The 26,084-nt window shown below is 49.5% G+C and overlaps 4 protein-coding genes across 4 annotated transcripts; 3 read left to right on the top strand and 1 right to left on the bottom strand.

Annotated features, from left to right (window-relative positions):
• Positions 1–450: 450 nt before the first annotated feature.
• On the top strand, positions 451–1,775 carry LOC34618669. Its single transcript, XM_026333891.1, has 2 exons — positions 451–1,323; positions 1,485–1,775. Exons 1-2 carry the CDS (start codon positions 451–453, stop codon positions 1,773–1,775), a joined length of 1,164 nt encoding a protein of 387 aa, XP_026189676.1.
• Positions 1,776–9,345: 7,570 nt separating this feature from the next.
• LOC34618670 (serine/arginine-rich splicing factor 2) lies at positions 9,346–11,185 on the top strand. The gene is made up of 5 exons (XM_022731988.1): positions 9,346–9,485; positions 9,657–9,780; positions 9,952–9,992; positions 10,156–10,473; positions 11,107–11,185. Exons 1-5 carry the CDS (start codon positions 9,346–9,348, stop codon positions 11,183–11,185), a joined length of 702 nt encoding a protein of 233 aa, XP_022586780.1.
• A 942-nt stretch (positions 11,186–12,127) lies between these two features.
• LOC34618671 (calcium/calmodulin-dependent protein kinase type I) lies at positions 12,128–14,627 on the bottom strand. Its single transcript, XM_022731989.2, has 8 exons — positions 14,145–14,627; positions 13,962–14,036; positions 13,760–13,827; positions 13,533–13,638; positions 13,088–13,214; positions 12,859–12,940; positions 12,564–12,641; positions 12,128–12,455 (listed from the first exon to the last, which is right to left on the bottom strand). Exons 1-8 carry the CDS (start codon positions 14,619–14,621, stop codon positions 12,128–12,130), a joined length of 1,341 nt encoding a protein of 446 aa, XP_022586781.2. The 5' UTR covers positions 14,622–14,627.
• Positions 14,628–21,743: 7,116 nt separating this feature from the next.
• Positions 21,744–25,847, top strand: LOC34622220. Its single transcript, XM_022735394.2, has 4 exons — positions 21,744–23,191; positions 24,299–24,709; positions 24,942–25,172; positions 25,319–25,847. Exons 1-4 carry the CDS (start codon positions 21,744–21,746, stop codon positions 25,845–25,847), a joined length of 2,619 nt encoding a protein of 872 aa, XP_022590090.1.
• Positions 25,848–26,084: the final 237 nt, after the last annotated feature.

Below are 26,084 nucleotides of genomic sequence, written 5' to 3'. Positions count from 1 at the left end.
AATGGATGGTTCTTCGGGCAGCACCAGCAACTGATGCCCTTGCAGGTGCTGAAGCAAGGGTAGTAAGAGCTAATCGCATAATGTCAACTTTGCGAATACCTTCAAGGTGCAAGGAGCGACAAATGTGCGTCATACTCTTACCTACTCGGATTATCAGAAATACTCCTAATTCCACGTCGGCACTCCGCAGGTCGCATGGGCCTCCAACTGCACGGAGAATACAACAGCGTGGCACCACCCTGTATTCTAGCGCTACAACATCAAGGTGTGACTATCACTGTGGGCGAATCCAGAAGCAACACAGAAGCGCGTCCGGTGAGGATCCCACACGCCATCTCCCTGATCCAACCTCAGTGGCGAATCGGGTATTGGAGGTGAGTATTTCATCTTGTGCCTTCCAGTATTCAGATCCAATAACAAGACTAGGGTCCAGATTGAAGGAAAATTGTAATGCATGTCTCTCGACCAAAAACACTTCTTCATTCCGAGGGGCGATTGCTACAGGCCTCGGGAGAACAAAGCGAATCCTTCGGGAAGGCCTTCTGGGCAACTCAGCGCGAAGAAGTGTTGCGCTGCACTGTAAAGGGCGAGCTTTCCCTGCTTATGCTGGGCCCTGTAGCGGCAGCTTTCGCTAGGGCAGGCGAGCTCACACCAGCTCTCGCTTCAGCAGCAGCACGGCGATTTTGCGCAGCCTTCAAAGTTGAAAGCAGAGCGGATACCTCCCCGCATTTGCTGCAGGAGATTATCCAACCGGATAAACGGGATTCTTTTGCATCACGATGGCCGAGCACCTTCGAAAACTTTAAAAGTGCTGCAACTGTGCTTTTAGCCATGAAGGAAGCTGATCTACTAACTGATCCTGATGCAGGGCCTGCGGCCCGTGCACTTCAAGATGCATTATTAGTATCGTTGCAGTTCCAGAGGAGCTCTGCAACCTTCAGCGACCTGCGGCGAGTACTTCTTCTTCTGGGTGCAACAGCGGAGCCGCTGGGAATTTGCCCGACAACAGCACGAGAGCTGCTTAAAGCGACAAAAAAGCAACTGTGGAGATTGAGTAGAAGAGATCAAGGAGCCGAAAATAGAGATCCAAGGGATAGCATTTCATTGCTTTGGCCCTTAGCAAGCATTTCTGAGGCCCTAAAACTTCCGCCTCCCCAGAAGCATTGCAGACACAAGAGCGAATCTGACCGTGTTGCATACACCAGCAAGGGAGAGCGCGGGGCACTACAGCAGGATAGAGATATCGTATTGAACCTTCTCAACGCCGACGTCTTCCGTGCACTGTCTTCTCGACTGCCGTGCAGTTCACTTGACCTAGCACTGGTTAGTATCCGCGCATTCACTCCGCACCTGCCATTGTCACTTCTTGTGGCTTTGTTATCAGGAGTGCCGTATGTTTTTTGCTTGTCTATGTCATTGAACACGCTACTACTTCACACATTTGGGCCTGTCCGCTGTGGAGTTCTTGGCGTTTGCCTGCTCAGGGTTATATTGGTTTGGAACGACTAGGACTGCACCACAGCGCAGACTATGTCTTAGCTGCATTTTCTGCAGCAGCAGGCGCAGCAAGCAGGGAGGAACTCTGCTGCCTTGGACGGGAGATTCTACTGACGGGTGCCCTACAGAATGCGCTGTGGGGGGCCTTTGCAGATGCGGCTGCTACCGCACTTGAGAAGCAGTGGCAGGACACTTCAGACGGCCAGAAAAGCAATGCACAGCAGCGCTCTGAGGCAGAACTTCTGCAATGGTTGCGCTTTTGCGGCCGAGTTATTTAGAAGTCGTGTTCCGACCGTCCTTTGCATAATCCTTTAATCACTTATGGCTTGATATTTACAATACAGATGCTTGGCTGTAGTGAAAATAGTAGACATGGCACTCGTGTGAGGTAGTGCATTTGGGAAGATGCTTCCAGTGATGTGTACAGTGGGTTGCCTGTCCGTGTCTCACCTACTCTAAACCATGGCTATTCCGCGCCATCTAAGCTCCCTCTCTGCCAGCCACATCTCTATCCTAGCCGTGCTTTTAACTGCTTTATTTGGAGGTTTTATTCTACCGTCGAAAGGTCATGGGTGTTAACTAGGAACACATTTGTAACGCAAAATCTGCCAGGCTCACGGGTATGAAACAAGCTCGTTATCGAATATAACCCCATGTTATAGCAGGCTAAGCAACACTTGGCCAATTTTTGCCACATTATATTTGGTGCATAATCACTACAGTGTGGAATATTTAGTCTGGCTGTATATTAACTTTAATAAGTAAGGAATGGTAGCCCAAAGCAATAAGAACTGATGGTGTGTGCGTTGGCGCTTGATGCTATGTGCAGCTAGGTTTGAATTCCTGGAGGTTTCAAGAGGTGCTGCAATGTGTACGCTATCCGTCCCTCTACCCTCACGTTTAAGCCATGCAGGGTGCACACAGGGGCAAGAGTGAGCTTTACTGAACAAAAACCACTTCAACGTTGCATAATCTCTATGATGAGTCGGGATTTGAGTGTCCTCCTACAGTGACTGTGAATGGAACATTAGAGTTAGTGGCACAGCTTAGTTCTTTGCAGCGGTTCTCCGCCAATCCACTGGCTGTGGATGCAGTAGGATGACAAGCTTCCCTACAATTGTCCTCTGCTTTCGACCAAGTCATATTTTAGCTCAACACTCTGACCTCCTATGCCAGCGGTCTGAATCAAAATTGGTGAGCAACGCTGATGGGGGCGCAACGCCCGTTAGTGTGGCCGAGGCCGGTCTACTCTCCCTGAAACACGGTGGCCCACGCGTTGTAGTGTAAGATGATTGGGTTGCTGATAAAATGTTTATGGATATGCAGTTTAAGCTATGCTGAGCAAGCAACTATGACTGCGTGAGAATAAGCATGTGCTCGATAATTGCATGAGCGCTTTCGAGGTATACCTCGTTTTAAGCCCCCACATTGAAGACACAAAACTAGTCCCTGCGAAATGTCTTGGAGGAGGAAAAGGATCCATTTATCTACGGATCTACTCTTGCATAGAGAACCTTCTGCTAGCGGGAATTATTGCAGCTAGAGCCTTGACACGATCCCCAACCAAAGGGGTGATGATGAAAGTTCAACAGCAAACTGTGCAAAAACTAGGAAAACTTTCGCAGTGGATTCTACGAGTAAACCATAATTTTGAGAGATGTGAGACTTTGGTTTGTAAAAGCCACAACTTGGAAGAACAGGTGCTTCAGCAGTGATTTGTCAGGTCCATTCAAGAGTCATGACGTTAGGTGGTCGCAGGATGGGGAACGAATCAGCAGATGGGAGCACTCCAGCAGCGGATCATCCGCTAACAATGGAAAACTGGAAATTTTAAGAGGAAACGAGAGCAACCTCAACGTCTCTACTTACAATAGAGCGGCAAACTCGAGATTTTCAGCCTAGGGATTGTCTGGACCGTGTCAACCGGCCTTAGCTCGCGGTTTGAGATGAGCAAGAGAAGAAACCCAGAAGGAAACCATGTTTTAAGCATCCTAGCCAGCTCTTAAGCAGTGCACCTGATGGTGTTCTGGCCAATCGGGTCATATACTCCGGAACTATCGGAGTATACCAAAAGCCAAGGAACTTGACCGACGGCGAACCACAGCTGGCGACCCACTAGAAATCAATTATGCGCTGATACAAGCTCGCCTTGGCGGTCGAAAACAGCTGTGCTTTTCTGACACTGGTCATGAAGTGAGTCTGTTATCTGAGAAAATGGCCAGAAGTTCAATCTGGCTGTGCAGTCTGTAGCGCAGCCGCCAGAACGAATGTCTGCTGACGGGTGGGAGAATGCAAGGATTAGCAGGGCTAAAGCACTTTAATACCAATTACAATCCAAAAAATTTAGATCCTATCGGCATGGTCCGTAGCCTATGCTGGACCCCTGCATCATGACGAAGTTCGAAACACGCCATGGGTGACCCAATGGGAAGCCCTCACGCGGCCACAGTCGCGCAGCGTAAACGTTAGTGCGCTGAACAACGCAAGGGGGGAGCAGCTCCTGATCGTATCAACAATGCGCATTCCCTCTGTAAGAGCGGGAAACAGTCGGTACCTCAATCGGCTCATGCAACGTCTCCCTGCAGGCGGCCCAGCACGGCAGTGAGAGGAGACGATTCTGAGCATGCATCTCATTTGACTGGCTGTGTAACAGCTCCCTTATTACACACTTCAGCTAATCAGTCCCCTAAGGAACAGCGGGAATACGCGGATATCTAGGACTTGTCGAATGTGCTCAACAACGACGAGCTGCCAGCACGTTGGCCGCCTCCTGGTCATTCAGCGCATCATATTCCACTAGTCCTGGGGTCAGCCCGAAGGTATGCTTCACGGCATTAAAAGCGCTCCCAACATGAAGCGTAGATTGAGCGGCACACTCATGAGTTGCTGTAGAATGGCAAGGTGTAGGGATGTATTAGCCTTTTTCGATCTAATGTTGGCTCTACCAGGCGACAGGAGGTGGCGCATATGTGTTGCCTTTAACCTCCTGAACAAGAACGGCAAATGGATGAAGCACTACCACGTTCTGGATGGCCTGCATTGGTTGAGGCCACAACGAGGACTCCCTCACTTGTACTTACTGGTTTTGCTCCACAGTGCCTCTTTGCGCAAAGTACATGCTCATGTTCCTCCCGCTAAAATGGGATTGGTGTTACCTGCCTACCTACGGAGGCCTTAGATGGAGCGGTACAGGGGTGGCCTATTTGGTAGATTACCCATGCTCTAACAGTGTTACACACAATCACAGTGGCACTGCGTTAGTATGTACTGAGGGTAGAACGCTTTGATTAAGGGACTTATTGCTGTTTCCCCCTAAGCACTGCCCTTATTGGATCAGGGTACCCCGAGTCTAGCTAATCGTTGAGCACAGTGACGGGTACAAGGTCCTAGCAAGCTATTAGCAGCTGCGCCGTAGACAGGACGACGGCGCTACTACACGAAGCATTATTAGACTCTTTGCTATGCTGAGCCCCTTGCTGTTTCGTTTTCCTGCAGAGGGGCTTTGGATGCCAACTTGCAACTAATTGCATGTATACTTTCCAGACAGTGAAAGATAGGCAGAAGTTGCGGGCCTATCTTCCGGGTAAAACATCCAGTTCGCAACAATTCCTTGAAAGTCTGATGAATGATCTCTGGCTGCTGATTCGCCCCACACCTCCATATTCAATATTACTCTCATCATTGTGTTTGACTCCATCTTTGCTCACAGCTAAAGTGACCCTGTCCTGTCCTAAGGTCAAAGAGCACGCAGGTGCACAAGTACATGGCCTTCCAAACTGGTAATGCTTTGTTTGAACGGGGTGCCCAACAAGGCCTCCGGAAGTCACTACCGGAGGTCAGCACGAATCACATATTCTGCAGGTGCCAGATTTTGACCACTGACTTCAGTGTATTTTGTTCGCCTTCATGCTTATTTTGCTTAATGATAGTTGAACCTTCTGTTGGCAGGGCTAGTGCAGGCGAGTGCATGCTCTCAGTTGACTTTGCATTTGGTGTGAAATATATCTTGCATGATGTTTATTTTGGGCATGGTTCAAATTGGCTATAGAGTTTGTTAGTTCATTCTGAAAGCATTTATACTCTTTATCTTCTAGGGGGGAGCTTAGGATGCGTCACCTTGTGACAAGAGAGAAATCACCTGAGCTCTTATCCTGCAAAGCCGCTCAAGAGGAATTTACGTTTTTTCAAGAGAAACAATAGCATGGACCCAGTGATTCTTCATGGATGCGAACCACGAGGCCCTGAAAAGTGCCACTACTGCAGCGAACTGCTTTGCAACGGGACTGCACCACTGGCATCTGCAGCTCTACTGCAATGTGGTGCAAGCTGTTGTGTTTCGCCTCAAAAGTACACACACTCCATCAAAGTGCAAACAGCATTGAGTGTCGATACTCCGTACACGGTTTTGTCATTCTTTTCCCTCTAGAATACTTGAATGTGCTCTAGAATAAATATCTGGCCAACGAGCTGGGTGAGTTATCACCCATTGCAGTTGCCATCTGCGCTTTTGTGCGAATGTACCACTGGCAGCATATGCAGCTCCTCTGCAACGCGTCGCAAACTTTGTTTGTGCCTTCTAAGCTACATTCTCTACACCAAGAGGCTTACAAATCTGCTTCAGTTTCTAACCCAGCATTAAGCTACATGACCTAAGAACGAAGTGCTCTACGAATATTTAGTAGCTCCCGTAAAGCTGCTCTGCCCTTAGAGGGTGGCTGTGTACAGAAAGTGCCCTTTTTCTTCGATTCTGAATCTGTATTGCTTCTCCCTGAATGTATCACGAACTTACTTTCTACTAGCTTTCTTGTGGACCGTTTCGCTGCCAACTATAAGGCAGTGGGGCTGTCCCGGATGCCCTATGATATCGTAAGCGAGAGAAGCATCCGAGATAAAAACAAAAATGGAAAGCAGCAAGATAAATGCAAAACAGGAATTCGCCAACCCGGATTGCTTGCCCTCGGCAAATGGGGGTCTAGCTCGTGAGTTACACTTTGAGTGCCTACCCAACTGTAAGGGAGATCAGTGCTAAACGTTCGCATCATCTCGCTGGAATCCTTGCCGAGCAAACCACTCCCCAGCTGTCTGCCTATGGCTTGCATGCTGTTAGGGAAGCTGTTCCGGAATTGAGAACCGCTGCTTGGTTCCCAAACGCCTGCCAAATCACACGACAAGACACGTGATGTAAACCTCTCGTCAATTTTCCCTACTTCATCGAATTATTCAATCGGTGAATGAAAGTGAAAGGCTCTTGTGAAGAATGAAGAGCAAACAGACACCGCCATTTTGTCTGGTGTTATAGCAAAGAGGACGCTGGTCTCTTTGCAAGCGCCTGCAATCTCCTCCTCCATGGGTGCAAGTACTCCATTCGTGATATTGCACATGATTTCGTGGAGTTGCGAGATGAAAATCCTGTAATGCAGTCACAAATGTACCCTAAACACGCGCAAGATGCCCCAGCAGCTCATTGTCAGGCTGTGCGACACCTCCCTGTCAGCAGTCTACAGATGTAGCTCTTGCAGGCCAGCTTATACGGCTTGTATCCACAGGAAACAGGCATATAGTACGTCCATGCTGCACGAAGTCCCTTGTTTGGGATTGGGGCCTATTTGATCTCCAGCAGCACCCGAAGATAAGTAGTGAAGGCTTTCCTATTTTGGGAGGTGGAACGGCTCGGTGTGGGCCATATTAGCGCCAATCTTTAGGGTGATGATCATGAGATGAGTCGTTGCTACCCATAGTAAGGAAAGCACGGCGACAGCTCGGTTATTACCTACTTCAGCATTTAGTCTGCCATAGGCCTTTGTAGCAGCAAAAAGAGCACCATTCTGCTTGCATGATCTTGCATATCCCGCCGTGTGCCACCATTACTTGCTACAGATCGGTAAGCGTACAAGTGTTTGAAGAGATCTGAGCGACTCTTACTGCAGCCTCAGCGAGGAAAACATTGTATCCTGGTATCTCCGCTTCACTGAGCGCTAATGAAATAAAAGTCTTACGAGGAGTGCAATTCACCTTCTTAAGATGCACAATGCCTGCAAGGATTGTAAGTAAGCGCAAGCACCGATTCTTTGATTGCAAGAAACCCTAGGGCCTAGTACAGCAGCTTTTATATGGAGATCACTCTTGGGATATTTTGCCATTTGTAGGGCTCCACTTGTTGTCTACACAAGGAAATCTTTAGCGTTGAAACCAATACAAGAGATCAGAGAAGGTCGTTAGTTGCTTTTTCGATAAAAGTCTCTCCTCCTTGTGCCCTCACTCTATACTCCTCCGGCATAAGGGGAGAGGGCACCTAAGATGCACGGTGTCGCATGCTCTGAGCACTCAGAGCATTCGCGCCCAGCTGAGCATTGCTACCTAAAACGTGGACAAACAGCGTTCAATATTATAGTATAAGGCTTGCTATACTCTACAACAAACAGAATATACGAACAGCAAGATCGAGTTCTCACTTAAACGAGCCAATGGCTAAATGCACATGGTGTAGGAAAGCAGCGCAGGTGTATCTTAGGCTACAAAATTGACCAAGATGTCCAGAGGCATCGAGTAACGGCGTAACTAGCCTTTAGATCATCCATTTAAGATCCAATGGAAACGAGGCTTGTTAGGCAGCAAATTATTCGCTACCAATCAAGCATGCAAACGAATATTCCAATTATATTCCATGGACTTACTTATTTGGATACGTTCACCTCGTTGAAGGCCCTAAGGAATCAAAAGGGCTTCAAGAATTATTGTCTGATTAAAAGCTAGACACATTTTCTCAGTGTACATGGCGCAGGTAAAAATTTGGACCGGAGCCTTGGATTATGCGGTGGCTTGTTGCTCTCGAATACCGCTCCCATGACACTGCTACTCCACTATCCATGAAAGCTTTTGCTGTAGTTAGCTTTAATAAATAGATAATCGGAAGGCTTACACGTAAACTCGTGCTGTAGCGGGACAAGCTATGTGGTACCAGCATCCGTGCATACACTTGGTAGACTGACGTTAGAAGGTGGGTCTATGTTGCGGACGATCTTTTACATAGAACTATGTCTACTGCTGCAGTTAAATTGTAGTTGTTGCAGAGAGGGAACTGCCTAATTGTAGTTTGGCTTTGCACACAGCTCCGCACAGTTCCTTAGGTAATGTCGTTTCATGTCCCCTACCAAGACACAAGTGTAAGGAAAAGGCCATTTTCATAAGCAAGGCCCCAACCCTAGCCCAAATCCTGATGCGCTTCGGGTGTTTAGCCAACGTTTATTTTTTGGATTTTGTTCAAGGGGCTTACACCATGTGGCCAGCATTCTCTAGTCGAGAAACAAATAGTTACATCTTGTAAAGTCCCTCTACCTCGCCCCGGGATACATAACATTCTATGGGCATTATCATTCTTGTTATCGGCATAAAGAAAGCAACTTGTAAAGAACTATTCATCGACGGGGTGCACGTGCGGCTGCACCATCAGCCACACAAATAAATGGGTACCACAGATTGCATGTGACCTGCGACCAGCGATCAAGCTCATTAGCTGCAATGCGTCTTTGCTCTTTTACATATTCCTGTGTATTGGAGCTCGAAATTTGTGGCTACCCTTTGCGCGCTTGGTGTTCCGTCGGACACTTGAGTATATGGCTCACAGGTTGCCGAGGCGGCATGATTCCGTCCCAGCATCGTCGGGAGCCCCCACCCCATGCGTCGCAGTTCCGCAAATACCATACGCCTAAACTAGTTTCCTGAGGAAATTTGCGAAGTTCGATAACCTATAGGAACTGCTGGGTGGAGCACTTCAACCTTCAGGCCATTCACATTCGTGGGGGCGGTATCTTTTGAGGTTTCTGTCATTTTTTTTCTATTGTGTGCACCATGGCAAATCGTAGCACCTCGCTTCTTGTGCGCAACCTGCGCTATGAAACATCGCCTGAAAAGGTCCGATCGGTCTTCGAACGGGTCGGGCGCGTGAAAGACGTATATCTGCCTATTGATCACACGACTAGAGAACCACGGTACGCTTCAAAGGCACGAACAACCATGTTAGTTGCAGCTAGAGCATGCACCTAGTGACAGCCTACGTCTAGTTGAAGCTGCCAGAGGATAAACTCTCCACGCCGTGTACATGAAGATGTGACTATCTTCATAATAAAGGGCGATGCAGTGTCTTGCGCGGTGCGTTGCAGGGGCTTCGGTTTTGTCGAATACTTTGATGAAAAGGACGCCCAGGATGCAGTGCGTGAGTTTGATAGGTTTGTACTGGACGGCAATGAACTTTCAGTGATCATCGCGCAGGACCGGCGTAAATCTGTAAGCTGATGAACAGTGTAAACGGAAGGCACCTGGCTTCTGCTGTACAATTGGCACCCCTTAGGAGAAGTTTCAGAGGCACTTTCTGTGTGTGAGCTGTGAGGCTATTTATAGACTGCATGGTCGTAATGAGAGGCTCTTTTGTGTATTGCGAGCTGCGTGTCTTCTCAGCCGCATACTATGCGGAAAATCCTTGCAGAGCGTCAGAATGGGTAGGAGAATGGCAGAAATACCTGGCTTATCAGGATTAATTTTCCAATAGAGTAGCTCTCCGGTTTACAACTCGTTGGCCCTCTTCAAACTATTTTGAAGGTTCACTCGTCTGGCACTGGATCATTCAACTGTGTTTTATTGCCTTGTGTGGGCGTCTTGCAGCAAGTACTTCCGAGGCAGCTCACCTGCAAACCGCGGTCCGCCCGCAGGTCGTGACGGATATGGTGGAGGTCGTCATGATGGCCGGTCGAGTCACTACGAGCGCAGTCGTCCGGGATATGACGGCGGCTATCGTGCGAACGGAGATTCATACGGTAGGAGAACTCGCGAGGGTTATGATGACGGCTACGGCGGGACAGATGATAGGCGGCGAGAATATCGTGGCATAGACGATGACCGACGTCCACGCGCAGGCCGCAGCAGAAGCAGGTCGCGGCCGTACGATGGCTACCGCGGAGACCGCTATCGCTATCCTCAAGAGTGAGCACATCATTTGATCAAGGCACAAGCAATGGGAGGCTTCATTTCGGTATCATGTTTGATAGCCGATCATGCTTTCCACGTACGGCCATTTTGTGGTAGCACCGCACGACCATCGCAGTTGTGCGCTGACTTGGCAGTCATTTCGTGACCTCAATGATTACTTCAATGGCTACAATGAACCGAAAGTCTAAACGGCCAAAGATGAGTCTGATATGGGCCTTCGATCCCACCGAAGAAAAAAGACTCCCGTAATTCATCCAAAAGCTGAAAGAGTGCTAAGGTGAATGATTGAAAGCAGCCATTAAGAGCTGCAGGGTGAAGTGGAGGTCTTCAATTGGATGTGAGCGGATCCGCGCACAAGCTTTTATCTATGTAGACCACAGTACTGTTTCGCCGAGAGCTTAGGTTGCGAGGAGACAAATAAGACGGTTGCTGAAAAGTACTCTCGTCGCTTTGAATACTTTATCTTCAATGAAGAGGATGGTTGTCAGGTGCAGCTGGTCATTGCATGCATGTTGTCGTATCGCGCCTCATGGGCGAACGCATCTTTGAGCATGGTGTCCTTTTAGAGGTAGAGCAAATTTGATTGGGAGATCTTCACACACCAGCGTGTGTGGGACTGTGACGCAGGGAAGGACGCTACTCCCGCCATCACGACAAGGACGGCAACGAAGACTATAGCAGACGGCCCCCATCAGGCTCACACTAAATACAATTATGGGAGCACATGGATTAATGTGTTCTCATGCGCATACGAGAAGGATGAGCAGGTCCGGGCTACACGGCAGAGATGACATCTCGGTCCGAGGTCCGACTGTCTCCCATACGGGTCAGCTCCCGCTCGCTTAGTCCCTACGCAATATGGGGCATGTCACTTGCAGTGGATGGCGGTGTTTATTCCTACTGGCACCAGAGGCCGGTCTTTGCATTGTCTACAGCAATGCTCTTAAAAGATTTGGCAGAGTATTTCCACTTTGGTTGGTTGTTTTTGCTGCACTGGCCAGCCTTCCAGTTCAGGTTCCTTTGTATTAACAGTAGTAACGTTGCCTCTGCATTGAACACTGGCTGCCCCCAAGAGTTTCACGCTCCAGTATTATTTGCGCTTGATCGTAATTTAGCTGTCATGCCCTTCTACTGGTCTGTGGGTTCCGTCGGTCAGCCGCCATGCGACTGCGAGACTCGGAAGCGACCGAGCCCGTAAGAATAAGCACACTTGCAGGAGAGAAAAACTTGCGAGATCTTCACGTGCCCGGGCACTCGCAGGTAAAGGACAAGGAATGTTGTTAGTCTCTGCAAAAGGAGCCATTATTTTGTGGCCTTGCTATTCGAAACCGACCCTCCCCAATATCAAGCAAATGAGGCCTAGTGCAGAAGGAAGTGGGAAGGAAAGTAACAAGGTGTGAAACAAACAGGACAAGAGATCATTTGGTCTGCGGGAAAAGGCTTCCGCCGCTTGTTACCGAATTTATGGAGCGCCAGGCTGTACACTCCTGGGCTACCCAAGTCCTAGCGACACCACTTGCGCCGCCACAGCATACGAGCTGATACGCTGGGAAATTTGCATGGGTAGTTCCCATGCATCGTGGAGACGCCAAACGCATATCATTGTTAACGAAGGCAACAGCTATGGCAGGCCTCGTACAACGCATTGCTACCCCAAACAGCAGTAGTGGAGCCAATTGCATTCACTGGCACTTCCACCCCAGCGTCTTGGACTTTGCCGGGCGTTATTTAAATGCCAGGTTCCAAAGTTCTCGCTGAGCTCCAGTTTAGCCACCAGAGTTCTACAGCCGCCGCATGTGCGGTATCCACATGTTCCCAATATCCGCAGGGCTTTGGCTGCAGCACAGGCATCGCAAGCCACTTTGTCCTCGGTGACTAGCCTGCTCGGTAGATCATTGGATATGCATTCCAAGTCATATTCTCTTTCTGTCAATACTACTATGATCAACACCCTGTGAGATGGGCTAGCAGAATCGCTGCGGTGACCGTCCGTGGGCGCAGCAGTGAGACGTCACGGTTAACGGCTGCTGAAGCTGCAGAGACCCTGCTTCCTCACTCCCGATGACGGCAACAATTATGCAGGCTTTGGCAGCTTATCGATCTTAAAAGTTTTCCTCGTGAACGTTTGACTGCCTTGGCGATCGCAGTCAATAGAAAGCCGTCTGCATCAACCGCAACAAATTATGAACACGATATGACCAGCCACCAGGATGGTCAAAACGAGCTCTATTGATGGATACATGACAGCTTGCTGCGCATCGATCGCCAGAGAAGAGACTTCTTCGTATTAGTTCTGTAACACGTGACGACAGGGGAACCATCGGAGACCCTCCTTGCCCCACTGGCACTAGGAGTCTAAAAACAGTCACTTGGGCTCACCTGGCTACCTCCAGTTTATCTTTATCTATCACAGATTGCGCCTTGTCTGAGGATGGTTGGCAGATCCATGGATGCGCTAATGCTGAGATGGCAGGGCATGCATCATTGTCAGGTTCAATCACGGCAGATTCCAAAATAGCCATGCTGCTACATCTACGATAATGCGTGCCATTGCACTGTTCTTCCCCATGTCTGGAGGAAAAAAGGCTCAGAAGCCCCCAAGTCTCACCTTGCGCTGCAGTTAGTCGCGTTTTCTCATTCCTGTCCAGCAAACGGCTCAAGAAGTCAATGGCTGCTTCTGTCAAAAATGGGCAGGCGGCCTTGGACCAGTTTAGCTGCTTGTTTTGAACCTCCCTCTGTAGCACAGAGCACATGAACAGCAGCGCCGAAGCTAATTTAACTAATGGCAAGCACATCTTGCTGCACAATAGTACACAAAGAAAAAGTAAGGCCTTACTTGCTTATCCTTTAAACTGGCACTACCATCCGCTCATTAGCCTACGCTAGCACCAATGATTCCACTTGGGCAGCTTTTCCCCGCACAACATAAAGTATTCATTCTAAGGTAGCTGTGTGCTTTGAAGCCGCTATCGAATTAGCTCTAAAGCCTACCAAAATGCATTCAGAATTTACTCCAAGTTCAGTCTTTAAGCAACATTATCTACTACACTCACCGCAATCGCACTGGCCTTGCTGCCCTCAAATGGATATCTGCCGAAGAGCATTAAGTATATCATTACACCAAATGCCCACATATCCGCCCCCTGGTCATACCGCTTGCTGAAAGGGAAATTATACAAAAAAGTCACCAGCACGTGTTCGTCGAGAATAATATCACAGCTCCAAATTCACTACGAAGTAACCTACGAACAGAACCTGGGGTAGAAAAAGGGGTTCACACCTAATAAGCTCGGGCGATATGTAGTGCGGACTGCCACACAGATCCGTAAGGTAGCCGCACTCTGGCAACTGCAGCAACAAACACTCCAAATGTTTTTGTGTGTGGTTGGACACATTCATCGTGGATGATATAGCATGTCCAAAAGTGACTGGTGGAAACAAGCTATACAGGGCCCTACGAAACATCAAGAGCAGATGCTCACTCGAGCAGACATTCCAAAATCAATAAGCTTGATAGTTGAGTCTATCCCTTTGCCTTTGAAAAGAAAGTTCTCGGCCTGACCATACACAACAGAGGAGCTTCCGACTATTTTCTACCAAACACGTCACGGCTTTAAGCTCCACCAGCAAAGCCTATGCACATTGAACCTTGCAACGCTCCCTACCTTCACATCGCGATGAACAACCCCTTGGGCATGCAGATATGCAAGTGCTGAGGCCATCTGCCTGCAGAGGAAAGAAGCATCCTCCTCCGTGAACTGTCTGCGGCTAACAATCTGGTGGAAGAGCTCGCCGCCATCGCATCTTTCAAGAATGGCATAGAAGAAATGCTTGTCCTGGAAAAACTTCACAAACGCCACTATGTTTTCGTGATTCAATGACTTAAGGATGTCAACCTCTGAGCGAATCATGGCTTCGTTCGAAGGACGCCCAGGAGTCATCTTCTCCTTGCCGCTCATCCGCCGTTCCATGACCTTCACTGCATAAACCTGCCCTGTTTCTCGGTCGACGCATTCTCTAACCTGGCCAAACGATCCGCATCCAATTATCCGGCCGATCTTGTAGTACCGGCGAATATCATCGACTCCGCGTCGGCTTGCTGGTATGGCAGGGATGCAGCTAGGGGAGCAGGAATTCCCCATTGATGCAGCAACAAAGGTGCTGACACACAGAAAATGGAGAATAGAGTGGCTTGATTTGCGGCATTCCGAGCAGGGCTGGGCCCCTTGAAGCTGGGGCTGCCATACACCGTATCAACGCAGGTTGCTGAGCTCCACTAGTACAATGCGTTGCCAAACTCGCGAAGAACTTGCCACAGTAGCACCACGGTATCAATAAGGGACAACCCGATGCTGGGGCCCTCTAATGTAAACCGGGGTTGCCAAGTAGCATAGCGCATGTTACATGCGTCTCTCTAGGGGAGAAACGACTCCTTTCATAAAACACCAATAAGCTGGGAATCATCTTTTGTGCTGGATCGTTTTCCTCACCCAGGAAATGGGCTGTTCGCAAGTTCAGCCCCGCGGTGGCGCATGCGAATGAAAGGTTCAGTACGTACAAGGCCACATAGCTTTTCAGTCACTGACGAGCAAAAAAACAACTTAGTTTGATCCCGAATGTAGCTGTGCTACGATTTATTTTGAAATAGTATAGGTGTGGGCTGAATGTACTGGAAGTGCACTGCAAGAACAACGACAGCACAAGTGGTCTGTGTTGGGGGTCAGCACAGTGGCTAGCCACTGTGCTCAATTCTCTCAAGCCCAGACACAAATTGAATGCTCGTGAGATATCAAAATCAATCTATCTTAAAGATTTGGACTGTTTTTTGGTGCGCTGTTGAGTGATTGGATCCCCTGGGACACGCTGGGGGGACAAGAATTCTAGCGGGCTTACATCAAATTATACAGCTGGCGCTGTACTGGCCCAGAACTTGCCAGGATATTCTACGAAGTAACTGAATAGCTTCGCTGTAATATAATAGTGGGTAGTTAACCTTGGACAAAGAAGAGGATTTGAGGGTAATGCTTTTCCAGTATTCCAAAAGGAAACTCATGTTGTAGAGATCCGAATAGAGTCTCCCTAGGAAGACTTTTCCTAAAGCCGAACACAAAAGCTAACAGGTTATTGGCTGTCCTCCCACGATGTTTCCCATCCAACCCCTCAGGCTTCCAACTCACACTATGCCTACCCCTAGGAGCCCCCTGAGAAGTGTAAGCGGCTAATTTACTCTTGATTCCTCTCAACTACACTAAACATACTAGTCGGAAAATCGGTCAGATTTAAGTTTTTCTCTGTTCATATATCTTGTTTACTGCAAGTATTGTTGGCTTTTCTGTACGACACACTGTCTTAAATAGTACTCCCTGAAATTTAAATATGCAGTAAGCTCATCCAGCACACTACCTTTGCCCAAGGTATCGTTCGTGTTCTAGGAACCAGTTTCTTTATTAGTTTGAAAGTAACAAAGAATTAAGTCTCAACAGTGGCGGTCGTACTATTTAGGCGCCTAGTGTTATTCATCCATTCCATTCGCAAAAGTGCATGCGTTATGAAAAGAAGCGGATACCAGGCAAACTGAACGTTTTGTTTTTCTATCGGGTCCACTGGGATCACATTTGCAATCACATGTATGTTCAAATGATAGGAAGTTCTTTTAAATTTTGGCGTGGAAGTAGTTGCACTCTTATGCGAGTGTGCGCAAGATGCTATGTGCAAGCTGTGAATGCTCGGGATCCTTCAAGGGTGCACCTGCTCTCACCCTAGTTGTCGCACTTGCCTTTCGTAGAAACTTTTAGGGACTCAAGCAGGGGGAGATGGAAGCTGTTTTGGGAAGCACTTGAATACTTCTATTGAGTCTGTATCGACTCGGTAGTTGAAAGTCCTCCTAGAGCGACCTTAAATGGAGCGTGACCTTCTGTAGCATAGCTTGGTTCGATGCAGCTGTGCTCCACTCGTCCAGTGGTTGTGAATGCAGTGGAGTGATAGGATTTCCTACAAAAGTTGTCAGCAAACCAATCCATGTGGTATTTCATGTTGTTCTCGCTGGCAAGAGCTCAGGATAATGAAACTCTCTGGCGATCAAAGTGTACGGCGGCACAACAGTTGTAGGGGCGGCAGCGGCCGGCCTGTTAGCGGGTGTAAAGGCGGTATTGATAAGTCAACACGACACTTTAGCGAATTAACTGGGTGTGGATGCGGTGATGTGGCTATGCCGACCAGAAGAGCTTGACGGCCGTAAGGATGGGCAAGCACTCTAAGACTGCACCAGCGGTTGGGGACGTAACTCGTTTTTGATCGCTAGATAAAGGAAAGGGAGCACTTGTTGTAACGTGCTTATTGGACAGTGAAGCACACCAATGGTGGCTATATTCATGAAGAGGCATTCGTCTCCATGCAGAGATTACCACAGTTCAGGCCTTGATACAAACACTCTCCCAGTGGCTGATGCTTGGATGAGCTCAAGAGCAAGCTCTGGGCAGCTTGAGCAAACTAGATCGGAGGGATTTACCAACTCTTCGGCATAACGAGACTATGAAGCTTCGATTCGCAAAAGCCACGACGCAGACGAACGGAGCTACTTTCACGGTGGTTATATTTTGGGGCCACCCATTGTTGCTTCATGTGGTCGCAGAAAGAATATCAACTGAGCATATTAAAAGTCCACGATGGAACCCCGCAAATAATTGACAACTTGAGGTCTCAGGAGCAAATGGGCGCAACCCAAGCGTATGCAGCTGAAATAGGAGGCGCGAGGTGGATTCTAGAGTCTACGGAGAGTTAAACTGGGTTACCCAGCCCTAGGCCACAGTCTCGGATAAATAAAATTGAGCATGGCAGAAACAGGCTGCTTGGCTAGCAGAGAAGACGCCCCAGGGAAACGGCAAGCCCCTCACGCGGCGTAGTGAAGCGGGCCACAGGAGCGAACCGCCCATAGCGACCCACTAGAAATCAATTATGCGCTGATACAAGCTCGCCTTGGCGGTCGAATTACGGCTGCGCTTTTCTGACACTGGTCATGAAGTGAGTCTGTTATCTGAGAAAATGGCCAGAAGCTCAATCTGGCTGTGCAGTCTGTAGCGCAGCCGCCAGAACGAATGTCTGCTGACGGGTGGGAGAATGCAAGGATTAGCAGGGCTAAAGCACTTTAATGCTAATTCAAATCCATAAAAATTTAGATCCTATCGGCATGGTCCGTAGCGTATGCTGGACCCCTGCATCATGACGAAGTTCGAAACACGCCATGGGTGACCCAATGGGAAGCCCTCACGCGGCCACAGTCGCGCAGCGTAAACGTTAGTGCGCTGAATACCGCAAGGGAGGAGCAGCTCCTGATTGTATCAACAATGCGCATTCCCTCTATAAGAGCGGGAAACAGTCGGTACCTCAACTGGCTCATGCAACGTCTCCCTGCAGGCGGCCCAGCACGGCAGTGAGAGGAGACGATTCTGAGCGTGCATCTCATTTGACTGGCTGTGTAACAGCTCCCTTATTACACACCTCAGCTAATCAGTCCCCTAAGGAACAGCGGGAATACGCGGATATCTAGGACTTGTCGAATGTGCTCAACAACGACGAGCTGCCAGCACGTTGGCCGCCTCCTGGTCATTCAGCGCATCATATTCCACTAGTCCTGGGGTCAGCCCGAAGGTATGTTTCACGGCATTAAAAGCCCTTCTAACATGAAGCGTAGATTGAGCGGCACACTCATGAGTTGCTGTAGAATGGCAAGGTGTAGGGATGTATTAGCCTTTTCGGTCTAATGTTGGCGCTACCAGGCGACAGGAGGTGGCGCATGTGTGTTGCCTTTAACCTCCTGAACAAGCTCCCTGTGAAGCAAAAGTTTGCGATGCTTTGTACTGGCGAATCACTCGACAAAATAAAAGCACCAACAGTCACCTTAGCATTCGGCTTCTCATACTCCATAGAAATTCCCCATCCAAATGACAGACACGACAATGGCATTTCATACACGCACTAGCAAACTCGAGTATTCCAGTATTCCCTATGCCGCTAAAACCTATGAATGGTTTAGTTGAACTGAAACCGGTTTTAATAAGGGCCGGATGGCTGTGCACATGGAAGAAGTCGTGTTATTTTCTGGGAAGGTTCAGAAGTTCCCGCACCACCTACGGCGTGCGCTGCAGCTGTTGTGGGGGCAGCGATGTGCGAAAGCATCGAAGTATTTGTTTTTCATCGGAAGAAATGTGTTGCTCAGCGTGTTTTTCAGTTGCAGGAATCGACCTAGGTCAGGCGAAAATAGACGTTATCGAGCCGCGGCCTTCACCTTTATGCAACCATTAGGATATAGCAGCATTCTGTGACTTGTATCTCGCTACTGAACCTATATTCCTGAGCATGCCCTTATATCTTCTTCTTTGAATGTCCTACTTCCATGAACACAGTCTGTGACCTGCAGACATGGAGGCTGACCGCATGGGCCCTAATTGCCCCCTTCAAAACTCCTCCAGTACTACCGGCACCGGATAAATAGCAGCGATGTAGTGGTGGGTTCTCTTACAACAAGCTGAGGGCTTTCCAGCAAAGCATAATTATTGTTTGTTATTCTCATCACTTCAGCAAAAGCCAGCAGCGGTATCGAGGACGATGAAATGCTGACACTATACGTGTATCTGACATGTCCAGAGCAGCCATGACCACATTATTGTATCTTACGAAGCGTGTCAAAATCTTTGATAAGCCCAAACCTATTTTCTGGTCTGGGTGCCTCCTGCAGTTCAAATTAGAACGCAGTGGAGTCGTCAACGCGATTCTACGTGCAGCACAATCGCTTACTCTGATAATCCATGGTGCATATCAAGTTTGCACTGATCTTGCGCCTTTGATACCCGTGCATTCCCTTTGCTTGCGAATGTTTAGAATTAGAATAGCAAAAGGGTGACCCAGTAGCACGATGAGGATGATCTGCTGTGGCTTAAACCGAACCAGGGACTCCTTTGCTTGTACATTCCAGCTTTTCTCCCCTCCGCCACCGTGCTCAAAGCACGCTATCGTGTTTTTTCTGGCCTTAGTGGGATTGAACTACAGTGAAGAGGCTCTCACAGTCCTTCTGGTAGGCTGAAATGCATCCTGCGGCAGACAAGTGTGCACTGTATGACTTAGATTGCCAGCAGCTAAAGTGCATGAATATCCTGAAACGGGTCTCTTGCAATGATACGCGGGTCCAGGTAGAATCGGCGTGCTCTAGTACGGACTTTATTTGGATTGCCACAGGCCAAGGATTTTGATGGCTTTCACGTCGTTGTAGATAGTCTCGGGAAAAATGTTTATTTCATCCCTTGCTCCAGCACCGTCACGGATAGGCAATCACTCAGCTGTCTGCACTCAAACTTATGCTGGGGTTTTCTTGGGTCTGCTGTCCCTGCATTCGCCTTTATGCTTTGGGGAGCCTTAAAAGCGACTTCGCTGCAGGAAACGGCTGTATCCGCATGCAGAGCTCTACCATGCGATGAGGCACTGCCCAAAGTGTGTAGTTTGACTATCATTGTACATTGTACTTGTTCTCTTATTTCTTTTAGCAGGAAATCAATATATTTGAGCGCCTTTCAAGGAATCGGGCCTTAGTGGCCGTGATACTTTGGTCTACTTTCGTTGTTGGCTCGTGTGTAGGCGTCTCTTCCTTTCGGCTCTGCAGTTGTTTTACTCATTTATTCCACATGGCTGCGTGTCAAAGGAGTGAATATAAAGCTGGCATTCTTTGCTATCTTGTATGCAGATGGTCTTAACGGACGGATAGGTAACATGAAGCAATTTATTTTGCAACCGGAGGGAAGCTGTCGAGGGCTAGGCTACTCTTGAGCACCTTCCACTATACTAAATATATAGGGCTCAGTTGACCAGTGGTTTTGCTTGCTTAAAGAGCTTGTTTCTTGCAACGTACTGCTCCCTCGATACAAGAAGGTGCACTGTTATGTGCATAGGCGCTAGACGCTGTGTGTAGGCACCTGTGAAGACTTCCAACCCTAGGCTGCTGCGTGCAGCTTCACTGTGCCTCTTTCCGTAAGCCGGAAACTCTGAGGGGCACGAGCAGGGTAATGTAGAAGTTTTTTGAGTTGCACCTAATAACCTATCAAGTTCTTTTTGAATCTAGAATTAAACGGATGCGTACGCAGACCTTCCACGTAGCGCAACGACTCCCGCCTTCCCTTTCCCGCGCCCTTCTGGCTCTATAAATGCCGAGAGAAAGACAACTACGGTGCTCATAGCTGACCTTTGTGAGGAATCTGAGCATGCACAGCTAGCTGAACACAGCATCTAGCGCACACGCACGACACTGCAGTCTTATGACGTCAGGCTACCATCAATGTACAATAAATAAAAGATACGAACAGCCAAAATAGTTGTTCAATTCTCTAGTTATTCTTGGTTGAAAGTTTACTAGTGTAGTAGAAAGCGTCGACGTGTTGCATACCCTAGTAAACCCTAGTTGTCCTTCCCCACTCACGTCGAAACCCTAAGTGGCGCGAGGAAGGCAAGGCCGGAGCTTTTTTGAAAGCCTCCAACATCTTTTTAGTAGCTCTGCATTAAGTGTGGAGTTATATGCTTTCCCACGACGACCCTAGATGGAGCGTTACACTGAATACAATCTGAGCGCTGTGGTGGAATAAGTAACACGACTCTCTGGCGACCAAGCAATCCACGCTCAACCAACCAGAAGAGGATGTAATTTTCGACGTGTTTCATGCATGGAGCAGAAGTACAGACCTTACTGCGACCCACATTCCGATAGAGCAGGACGCAGCAAGGTGGCTCTGCACCGTTTTATCCAGCCTCAAACAAGCTTGTTCGGCTTCTGTTGAGCATAAAATACTAATTTAACTGTATATAACTCTATATGATGTAGACTTGCGCGAATATTGTTGCCTATACGAGTCTAGAGTTGTAGATGGAAGCCTACAACCGCGGGATGCGGGGCTGTATGCATGGAAGCAGGTGCACCGGCCTGACTGAAGCGGGGCACGCAGCCCCTTGGATATCGATCGCGTGTCCATGAGAATGATCTTCAAAATTATAAAGTAACCATAAAGTGATGGCTCAGCAGAGACACGTGGATGTCTGGTAAGGACGCCCTTGGGGCGCTTCGTGGTACTGTAGCGAGCTCTGCTCTTACGCTTGCCTGTGGTGTGGCAGCTTAGTGTGCAGGGGTCCAAGTGCATTTCTTAGGAACTGTTGGAGAGAGTTTGGGTTGCTCAGATGCTTTATAGGTCGAACATAAACATAGATGCACTTAAGGTTTGCTCGAGCAGATGAGGGATGCTTTCAGAGCCCGAGGCAGGGGCCGCGGTGGTGGGGGGTGGCGGGGCAGCCAGCGCACAACAGTCGCTGAACCGCATCAACAGCAGTGGAAAGGTGGCTTTGGGTTAGTCACTGGGTCAGATACTCGCCACTTTAACCCGCGAGAGGCCCGCGCCCGGCCCGAGAGGGAGGCGGAGCCGCCACACGGAGCACTGCCGCTGCATCCCAGTGTGCCTCATAGGCGACGACAGCAGGGTCAAGGCCTCCGTAGGGAGCGCACTGCCCCATACGAGCCAAGAGCGGCTCTTGGTGCTCATGGAGGGCCATCAACGGGGGCACGGGGGCCTTCATTGGTTGTGGGCAGTTCGGGCGGGGCAGAGGTGGAAGCAGTCTCCGGGACGTTGGCTGACGGGGCCACATTGTCCGCCTGCGTGCCTCCGTCCGTATGCTGCATCAGTTATGCAGATCAGCTTATTGATTACTACACGGGTAAAATATGCCCTAGGCGTTTCTGCGCAGCTTACAAAGAAGTTTGCAAGCTTTTGCGATTGTCTGAAGTACCACCCAGACCTGCAGGCTCAGTGTTCCCACCGACCTCCAGCACAAGGGGGGCTCCGGATGCTGGGGACGCTGAGCAAGTGACGTATGATATCTCGCCACCAAATGGGGGAGTACCGCAGGGCTCCATGCTTGAGGCTGATGAGATGAGCGAGGTCTCACAAGTGGAAGAAGGAGAAGTTGACGAAGAGGCACCAGGAGTTCATGGGGCGCATCATAACCCGCCCTCGCAGGCTGGGAACTTGGGAGGTACGCCGCTAGAGCAAGGCATAACAAGCCGTGCTGCTTCCCACGTTTCAACAGACGCCTCGCAACGTGTAATGCAAGGCGTGAGCCCTGTAACACCATCGCTTCAGCATCAGGGTAATATTGGGCTTAATACCTCTAGGAGGGACCCTCGCTTAGCAGCAAGGGCGCGCGCTGAGGTATGTGGGCAGCAGCAGGACGCGGTACCGGTGCAGGTGCCCGTAGTGACAGAGCTGCAGAAGCCTCAGCCAGAAGGGCAAGGCAGCATTGAGGCCCAGCAGCAGCAGCAACAGCTGCCAAAATCGGATCCTACTAGTCTGCCGCCTGCGCTGCGGCGGCAGCCATTGTTGTCGGGGAAGCTGCCGCTTCTTCTTGATTTAGATAACACTTTGCTTCACGCACAGGCAGTTGGCGTGGCTGGGTACCGGTTAGCATTGGAAGACTGGTTGGATGAGGATGGGCTGCCGGAGGCTTACAAGTTTGAACTGCCGTGCAACCGCAAGGTCTATTATCTCAAGTTGCGTCCAGGGCTGCGCCGCTTCCTTAAAGCCCTAGCCCCAGTTTTTGAACTCAGCATCTACACGAATGCGACACAGGAGTATGCCGACCTGGTGGTGGCTATCTTGGACCCCGACAGATCCCTCTTCGGAGACCGGTAAGATAAGATGAGTGGTGCTGTTGCAAGTGGAATTCGTGTAAAGGGTGGTTTTTGCTGATGTAGGCCAGTTTGGCATTCAACAAAGGACGCGTAGCGCGTCCGTGCAAGCAGGTGGAATATTGATGTACAGATTACGAGCCCGGCTAGGCGCAACTGCAGTTTTGCTGCCGCGGTTAAGCTTCAGTTTACGGCAAGGGGATGCTGCGTAATAGTGGAATTTTGCGCCGCGTGAATTAAATGCATTCTATGCGGCAGTAGCTTGCAGCTGATGATGCGTTGGTGGAGGCCTATGGGGCATGGCTAGGCCGCAACATATTTGTCTCAGCAGTTCCTGCCGCATGTGTTGTGCGGAAGCCAGAGTGGTGGGGTACTGAAATTGCATGCGGTAGCCTCGTTTCAGTGGCTTGAGTAGAGCGAGTTTGGTCGACCTCTTGCGGACACTGATGCAGTGGGTGATGGCATTTTAGGGTTGAATTGTGCCGCTCATGGGTTCGAGAAGGGAGAGGGAGGGGGTCTAGTCTGTCGGGTAGTGGCGCATGCTATTTTAGCGCGCTACTGGTTATGCGTGTGAGGCGGTCACGGTGCCGTGCAGCCCGACACCGCAACCGTGTGGAATAATCACGTAACGAACACCCAATAGAAATAGTTTCATAATGCCGGGCTAACTGCTTTGACAGGCCAGGGGACCGCGGTTCTGCTGCTGCCGTCTGTTACAACAGGGCAAAGCTGGCTGCATGCGGTAGGCCGTTGGGCGTGGTGAGGCGTTATTTGGCATCCTGGAGGCTGCAGGATACGCATGCTTGCACGCAGTATACCACCAAGCCAGTTGGCAGGCCGTGGTGGTAGATGCAGCTTGGCGACAGGAGATAGCTGCTGCAAAACGGCGCCCCGGTCCATGGTAATGGCACTGGGTATCACACATGGTCTCGTCGGGTGTTCTCTGGGTGATTTTGTGATGAACATGATATACCGGTCTTTTTGGCGCGCATCAAGTTGACGTGTACACTAAGACAGCCGCGCTGTACGCGCCCACATGGCCGAGGTAAATGTGTTAGGGACTGCTGTATAACGTCTTCATATAATCCTGAAATGCTTGTTTTGCAGCATCGTGGCGCGCGAGTCTTCGGGCCGAGGCGAGCAGACGGAAAACAAAACTGTGCGATGTCTGTACGGAGATCTGGATCGCCGGTGTGTAGTTGCTTTTGATGATCGTCAAAACATTTGGACTGACTTGCCGGTGGCTCACGTGGTAAAGGCTCAGCACTACGATTTCTTTGACTCGTCGAGACCTGAGTTGCTATCCCATTATCCCCATTTACCAATAGAAGAAACCATAGCTGCAATAGCAGAGAATCCACGGCAACGTGCCACCGCACTGGAGAAGTCTTCCCCTGTGCCAGCAGCAAAGAAACACCAACTGTTTCGACCCTATGATTGGGACAGACACATGCAGCACATGGTTAACATATTCCTTAAGGTCCACCAGGAGTTTTTTAAAGATCCTTGGCATGCAAAGTGAGGGCAAGTAAAGGGCTACCGGATGCATTGTGGGCAGCATGGATGACAAACGTTGTGTCGTGCTGATTTGTGCGATCCTCCTGGTGGTGATGTAGCATACCTGCAGCTACCTTGACTAGAGTTAGGAATGACTAGCCACAACGCTGTTTGTATCGCTGCTTGTTGCTTCGCCGACAGCGTGTACACACGGTGTATACGATGTGCTGTAAATCTATTTTGTGGTTTTCAGCGTTGGGACGATCATTAGCGGTTTCCAGTCACGCACATTGGCCGGCGTAGGCCTGTTCCTTACAGGATACAGGAAGTCCTTTGCACCTGGCAGCCTCGTAGCAGATTGCGAAGAACGGCAAGCAGAACTGGCTCAACGCTTAGGAGCCACTGTATATAGGCGTTTTGATGAACCTGGTGTAACTCACGTTATGGCGGGGAAAAGCAACACGAACAATATGCTTGCACTGAAGTGAGTCATTGTTTATACCCAGACCCAGCCCCTGACCTCCCCGAACCCCCATTGGCTCTTTCCCTTACAGTCGCGCGTTGGCGAAGTACACAGACCGGGCGTGGACTCAGCGTGTCAGCTTTCTTTCGTGCATTGTGCGGTGTTAGGGAGGGGTCGTTTCAACATTTGAAAAAGGTGCACACGTTGTGGCTATTCTCCTGCGAGTCCGTATGGGCTAAGGCACCAGAGTCTTGTTTCGACGCTGATGCACTGTGCGCCTTATACGACAACCAGCCACCTTGTGCACCGTTCAAGGATCACTGGATGCATATGGCAGATTTCACTCCTCCGCCTGCGGTAGCTCCTGCGCATCCTCTGCCTCTAAGGGATAGGTTGCCAGTCAGGGAGTTTCTCGGTACAGGTCCATACAGTGATGGAGCCACACTCATATCGCCATTCGAAGAAATTATCTTCCTGTGGAGGCCAGAGAAGCAGCCTATTCGGCAGCTTTACTCCAAAGCTTCCACGCAACATAATACACAACCACATTCCACAGACGCACAACAGCAGCAGTTACTGTCGGCCCGACCAGAGAGCCAAAGATCTGATCAGGGAGGTGAGGAAGTGAGAGCACTCAACGATCGGCAAGAGGCAGAGGTAATGCCTTTCTGCAATTTCCAGGTGTATGCCGTGTGAGTCCAGTCCCCCAGTGCATGTCATATGGGCAGCCGATTCACTATTTTTCACGTCACACTCGGCAGTTCGAGTGCACCTCGGGCTGAGTCACGGCTCTGCAAATGTCCCAGCGTCGGTGCTGCTGCGAGATTTGGAGTTCGCGCAATAGGTGTGTCGTTGAGGATCAGAGCGACGAGTTAGCGCTTATGAGTTGTTGCTGGTGGAAACTATTATTTGTGACGAGTCCGCATGATGCAA

This window comes from Cyclospora cayetanensis, unplaced genomic scaffold, assembly GCF_002999335.1.
Source record: "Cyclospora cayetanensis isolate NF1_C8 unplaced genomic scaffold, CcayRef3 CcayRef3_contig_32, whole genome shotgun sequence".
Classification (NCBI taxonomy): Eukaryota; Apicomplexa; class Conoidasida; order Eucoccidiorida; family Eimeriidae; genus Cyclospora; species Cyclospora cayetanensis.
This window is presented reverse-complemented; position numbering and strand designations above follow the sequence as displayed.